Source organism: Trichechus manatus, unplaced genomic scaffold, assembly GCF_000243295.1.
Source record: "Trichechus manatus latirostris isolate Lorelei unplaced genomic scaffold, TriManLat1.0 scaffold00031, whole genome shotgun sequence".
Lineage (NCBI taxonomy): Eukaryota > Metazoa > Chordata > Mammalia > Sirenia > Trichechidae > Trichechus > Trichechus manatus.
The window spans coordinates 7,017,621-7,024,607 of NW_004443967.1; the positions used below are offsets into that span (position 1 = coordinate 7,017,621).

A 6,987-nucleotide genomic window follows, 5' to 3' on the forward strand; every position below is an offset into this window, starting at 1 on the left:
TTTCCCAGAAACATATTAAAACATCTTTTTTTTTTTTTCTTTAAAATTTTTAGATCTACCTTCTGCAGCTGGGACACTGTGGACCCTAATATCGCCCAGATTCTAACACCATGCTAATCCCAGATACGACTTTAATGGAATTATTTAGTGGGAGCAATGGGAAAAAAAGAGTCTTTTTCCTATTGGTATCTGGACCAATTTTGGCCTTGTGAGATAGAAAAGTACAGGTTTTTTCTATATAGAATGTTCTTCTCATTGATAAACTTCTGTGTGTGCCTTGAAAACAGATTCTGAGCCCTGAGACTGACTATAGTCCTGTGATATATAGGAACCTGGGTATCAGTGACAAAATAGACTACTCGTGTTAGAATTTCCCTGAGTAAGAGGAATAAGTGTAGATGAAAGTGAGCCTTGGTCTGGTTGAATTTTTGAAGTATGTTTTAGAGTATTTCCAGCTGGAATAATCATTGTTCTAAAATTAAACAGTATTTATTGTTAAATTGTGCTGAGACAAATTATGAATATATTTCATGATATATAGCAGATCATAACCCTGTGGGTTGAAGTGTCTTTATTAATAATGAAAACGAATGATGGTACATTAGTATTTCTATGGTGTTCCTTGGTCTTCAGGGTGTGTGACGTAAGAGATTCTGGCATGTCTATGATGTGTTAATCAGAGTCAACAATGGACCCTGGAGACCATCAGCCCAGGGCGTGGCCCCCTTCTTCCAGAAATCCCCGTCACAGGAGAATTACATGTTTCCCCAGGTCCTGAAGGCCCTGTTGTCAATTTGTATTTAGCCTAAAGACAGTATTTCATTTGAAAATCACTTGGATAACCCTTTGTATCTGCAATAATAATATTGTAATTATTTAAATGTGTCCGTTGTGTTTTTTCCTTTATTTTGCTTCAATTTCTTCTAATTCACGTCTCCTTATCCAGTGAAATGGAAAGATGAAATGTCTGTGTTTGCTCTGCTTTCTGTCGATGGGCTAAGCCGATCGCTCTGTGCTATAAACACTGTTGGCAAGAAATGATGACAGATACTCTGCAGAGGGTTTCTTGATTCTCTGTGGTACCTCGCTGCCAACTGAACCTTGAAAAGAGACCCATGGATGCAAGTAAATAAACTTGAGCTGGGACGGAAAGCAGAAAACAAAGTGAGTGACTCTTCACATTATGTAAGTAGAGGATGGTAGATTGATTGGAGCACTAGGCTTGGTAGAAGGAGGAAAGGAAATGTGACACATATGGCATGACATGGCAGAGCAGCCTGCTGTCACTGGCAAACTGGACATATCAGCCCCAAGCCTGGACAGTTCTGGACCCAGCCCAGGAAAAGGGTGGCCATGAGCAAGCTCAGCAGGAGGGACAGAGCCATACTGAGTAACTGTGTCCTGGCACCATGGCTCATTAGCAACCTGGCCATGGGGTCAGTTTCATGACTTCAGGGAGGGACATCATCCTGGGTGAGCACCTGACCTGAGTCTGCACTGCTCTCTGCTCAGCCTGTCTTCTTTTCAGGAAGTGCTCGGCCAGCCGGGAACAAGAGTTATGGATCAGGACGGCATCAGGCTCTGCAAGTCCTGGCTCGCCTCCTTGACCAATAGGTCCCTTGGTCGGCTCTTTCTAAGCTTGAAAAGACAAATGGGAGTCAATTAACTCCTGGGAACCCTATTTTAACAAAGTATAGACTTTCTGTCCCATAGTTCTTAATATCTGTCCCCTTTTTTGCATTATAAGAATGTAGGGAGGATGAAAAATAGTTCTTGAGCTATCTAGGCAAAGGAATTCCGAAAGTTCAAGGTCACGTCATTATTTTCTATGTGTGTTGTTCTCTAGGAATGCTCTTAAAAAATGATTCCTTTTTCCTCTTAGTGCCCTGGTTTATCGTAGCGCAGTGTTTGTGGCCTGTAACGGGGGGGCAAGGCCAACCCCTGCTTCTGTGCCATTGGCTCTCACGTCCTCCTGCTTTCTCAGGAATCTTGCCCTATGGGTTACTTTTTCTTTCTCTTGTGTATTCAACTTTTCATTGATCAAGTTTTAAAAATTCTGAAGTCTCCTCCCTTAAACCAAACAAACAAAAAAAAACTTATTAAATCTAAATCCCTCTCTGCTCGCATCTGACCTTGGAACAGCTCTAACCAAAGATTTTCAATGACCACCGGTCCCTAAACTGAATGGAAAAGTTTTATTCATTTATTCCACCCCTCAAGTTTTTTCTTTTTTTCCTTTTTCCTTTTTATTGTAGAAATTTTCAGATATTCACAAAAGCAGAGAAATCAGTAAAATGAACTCCAGGTACTTATCATTCAGCTTAACAATTCTCAAATTTTGCCAAGTCTATTTTATGCACATGTACACACACACACACACACACACACACACACACACACACAAACACTCCTGGTTTTTGTTTTGTTTTGCTAGAGTATTTTAAAACAAATCCTAGACATAATGCTAGTTATGCTATATATACTTCAGTAGGTATCAATAAATGATAAACTTGTATAGTAACATAACTAGACTACCAATTTTATCAAAATAAACAATAAAACCATAAACCAAACCCACTGCCACTGAGTTGATTCCAACTCATAGCAACCTTATAGGACAGAGTAGAACTGTCCCATAGAGTTTCCAAGGAATGCCTGGTGGGATTCAAACAGCTGACCTTTTGGTTAGCAGCCATAGCTCTTAACCACTATGCCACCAGGGTTTCCATAAAATGTGTTTCTAAACATTTTTGTTTGGAAAATGTTTGGGTTGTATTTAAGTTTCCCAGATTGTTTCAAAACTGTTTTTTTGGCAGTTGTTGTTAGGTGCCATTGAGTTGGTTCCGACTCACAGCGACCCGATGTACAACAGAACAAAACACTGCCTGGTCCTGTGCCTTCCTCACAATCATTGTTATGCTTAAGCCTTTGTTGCAGCCACTTTGTCAGTTCACCTCATTGAGGGTCTTCCTCTTTTTCGCTGACCCTCTACTTTACCAAGCATGATGTCCTTCTCCAGGGACTGATCCCTCCTGACAACATGTCCAAAGTATATAAAATATAGTCTGGCCATGCTTGCTTTTAAGGAGCATTCTGGTTGTACTTCTTCCGAGACAGATTTTTTCGCTCTTTTGGCAGTCCATAGTATATTCACTATTGCTCTCCAACATCACAATTCAAAAGCATCAATTCTTCTTCAGTCTTTCTTATTCATAATCCAGCTTTCATATGCATAGGAGGCAACTGAAAACACCATGGCTTGAGTCAGGCGTACCTTAGTCTTCAAGGTGACATCTTTGCTCTTCAACACTTTAAAGACGTCTTTTGCAGCAGATTTGTCCAGTGCAGTGCGTCTTTTGATTTCTTGACTGCTGCTTCCGTGGGTGTTGATTGTGGATCCAAGTAAAATGAAATCCTTTAAAACTTCAGTATTTTCTCCGTTTATTGTGATGTTGCTTATTGGTCGAGTTGTGAGGATTTTTGTTTTCTTTATGTTAAGGTGTAATCCATACTGAAGGCTACAGTCTTTGATCTTCATCAGTAAGTGCTTCAAGTCATCTTTACTTTCAGCAAGCAAGTTGTATCATCTGCATAACGCAGGTTGTTAATGAATCTTCCTCCAATCCTGATGCCCCATTCTTTGTCATATAGTTCAGCTTCTCGGATTATTTGCTCAGCATACAGATTGAATAGGTATGATGAAAAGATACAACCCTGATGCACACCTTTCCTGACTTTAAACCACGCCATATCCCTTTGTTCTGTTTGAACGACTGCCTCTTGATCTATGTACAGGTTCCTCATGAGCACAATTAAGTGTTCTGGAATTCCCTTTTGGCAGTTAGTGTGTTTAAATTGGGATCCAAACAAGGTCCACACATTGCATTTGGTTTTTGTCCCTATAGCTCTTTTAATCCACAGCAATTGCCCCTCCCCCTTACTTCATGTCACTTTTTAAATAAACCAGGTCAAGTGTTCTATAAAATGTCTCACGCTCAACTGATTGAATCTCCTTGGTGTCATTTAACATATTCCTCTATCCTGTTTACTTCCTGTGAACTAGTAGTAAGATGGAGAGGCTTGATCAGATTCAGGTTCCCCCTTTGCTAGTCCGTGGGGATTGACTATGTACGTGCTGGCTGGTAGGATGGGTTGTTTTTTCACCTTGCTTACAGCTCTCCTGTTGTTGTGTGCTGTGCCTGGAAGAAAGTTTACAAGGGCTCGTGCTCCAGGAGGGCTAGAGGAAAGGGACAAATGGTCAGGTAAAGACACATTTATGTAGAAGGCTTTGACCTTTGCGCTATGCCTAGGGCTGGGGGAGGGGAAGAATGAACGCTCTTGCCAAAGTGAAGGGAAGTTCAGACACCTGGTGGAGTCACACAACTATTTCCCCAGGCTCCTCTGATCTACGTGAATAGTAGAAATTCCCTTGCTTAATAGAGCCCTCAGGTTTTGTTGACTCTGCAACTCTCCAGAACAGGCAGGGGCCTTGGGAACAGAAGTATAATTTATGCCAAGTTAGTGTTCCTCAGTCTTTTAAAACCAAAGCTCACGTTAGATAAACATAAAAACCGCATGTCTCTCCTGGGGTCTTTACTCCCCGACTTGGGAAAATCAATCTTCCTGTACCTTCTGGCCCAGAAGACTTTGTAAAACTTTCCTTTCTGTAGATGGCATAATAAAAATGATAGGTACGGTTTTTGTGGTGTTGTGTTTTGCTTTTTTCCCAAAAATATATATTTACATTATAATACCAGATGGGCTTCTTTATTTTACATATGCTCCTCTAGAGTTCTGCTCTAAATGATTTCAGAGTTATTTATACTCAGGGGAGTGGAGTCTTTCTACTATATTTCATTCTGATAATGTCTATATTGATGATGCCAGTAATTTTTGACAAATTTTCTTCCCCTCTACAGGGTAGCTATGAGACAGAATCAACTCGACGGCAATGGGTTTATACACCCTGCTTTCTATGTTTGATTTTTACAACCAGTTTTCCTTTATATAGTCATATATTTTCCTATTTTTTTATTCATTTATTTAACAAACATTTATTGAATGGTCCCTGTGCCAGCCATTGTGCTAAGTAATGAGGTTACATGGAAAACAAGAAATAGTCCCTGCTCTCAAGGAATACAGAGCCTTTGTGGCGCAGTGGTTAAGTGTTTGGCTGCTAACCGGAAGGTCACCAGTTGGAATCCACCAGCCGCTCCTTGGAAATCCTACGGGGCAGTTCTTCTCCGTCCTATAGGGTCGTTATGAGTTGTAATCGACTCGACGGCAGCAGGTTTTTTCCTCAAGGAATACATAGCATAGAGGAGGACCAGGAAAGAAAATCACTGATTCTAATACAAGACAAGAATTGTAACAGAAGCAGGGTGAGAGGGGCACAGAAAAGAACCAGCTTACTCGACCCCTCTTAAGACCTTCACCCAGAACTCATCGATCTCCTATGGAAGCAATAACTACTAAAAGGGAACCTACTAGGTTTTCATTTTTGAGTTCTGTGGTTACCATGTATATTGGTATAAGTGATCCCAATTGGGGATTCAGTGTACTTTATTTTTCCAGTAGCTGTGGTCCTGGAGGAGTAGAATTGACATTTTGTTCACCGGCCCACACATACATCTATCTATCGAGGCGCTATTGACTGTCAGCTGTGGCCAGAGCAGCAATAATTTTCTTGAGGTTCCCAGGCAGAGGGAACAAAGGTTTAGGATGAAGCCAACCAGAGCTGACTAATGCACTCATCTCAGGGTCCTCTCTGACACAGCCCAGTGGCCCTCACCGAGTCAATGGCAGAACCCTTCCCCTTGATTATGAAGACAGATGCAATTACCCACCTTCAATATATTATTTAGAAATAACCACAGCAAACTTAACATTTAAAACAATTTAAGGCTAGAGATGTATGTGTGAGAAGGAGAATCTTGGGTAAAAGTAAAGAAAACACCATCATTCCCTGACTCTTAGCTCAAAGAGCATGTGGTAGCAGGTGATGACTCCTGGACACTGTTCATTTATATAAGACAAGACTCAAGCTGTTTAAGGAAGAACTCTAACCAAGTCACATTTCTGCATGCAAGAGAGAGAAAAGGGGAGCATCAGTGATTCCCTTCTGGCTTAAAAATGAAAGCGCATGGGTGTTTTTAGTTTCTGGAGAGCAGAAAAGAATTTAAATTTTATTTCCAGAGCAAAACATTTTTAAGTTAACGAATCAGAATTAGACCTTTACCGAATGAGTGTTACTTTTGCAGAATATAACATCCATAGTTAAGCCTAGGTGTTTTACAAAACTCTGTTTAGCATTTAGAAACAGCATGTGCAACAACGTTTTTATGATACTTGATGCCATTTGCTTCCCTCTGAAACTGCAGGAGGAAATGCAACATTTCTCCCTATTTACAGAGGTTTCTTTTACCAGCGCTTACAAAGGATAGTGGATTTCCAAGGCCAGAAACTGTAATTCCATTGGTTAGCACAAAGAGGAAAACAGAGGCCCGAGGGGTCCAAAACATACAACTTGGAAAAAGAAAAAATGCAAAAGACAACAGGAATAAGGACATGTACTATTTTGTACCAACAACGAAGATGACACTTTCTGAAATCTTAGAGGCAGAAGTTTCTTTCTTTTAAAATATCTTAAATTGTAAAGTAGTGAATAGAGCATATGCTTGTGAATTAGAGGATCTAAGAGTCTTGTCCTGACTCCGACATTAATTAATCAATTAATGAAGCAAATTATTCCTCCTTTTTGAGCCTCAGTGTGTCATCTATAAAATGAAGATAGTATTCATAGTTCCTGGAATTTCTCATTCCTAAATCCTTTGGGGCTATGTGAGACTTAAATTCCCAATGGATTTAAGATTGAGATAGAAACCCCAGAAACTATCAATACTACCTTCATTTTTTTTCATACAAAAATTTATACACAATTGTTATGTGACCCTAATTGCTCTCCCCATACTGTGACAGCACACTCCT

The 6,987-nt window shown here is 40.3% G+C and overlaps 1 protein-coding gene across 1 annotated transcript in view; it reads left to right on the forward strand.

The window, feature by feature from the left end:
* PNLIPRP3 (pancreatic lipase related protein 3) overlaps nt 1-117 on the forward strand; it is a 53,332-nt gene extending 53,215 nt beyond the window's left edge. Inside the window, 1 exon segment of the mRNA XM_023729895.1 lies at nt 54-117. Coding sequence (XP_023585663.1) covers nt 54-117 — 64 coding nt within the window.
* The last annotated feature ends 6,870 nt before the right edge of the window (nt 118-6,987 follow it).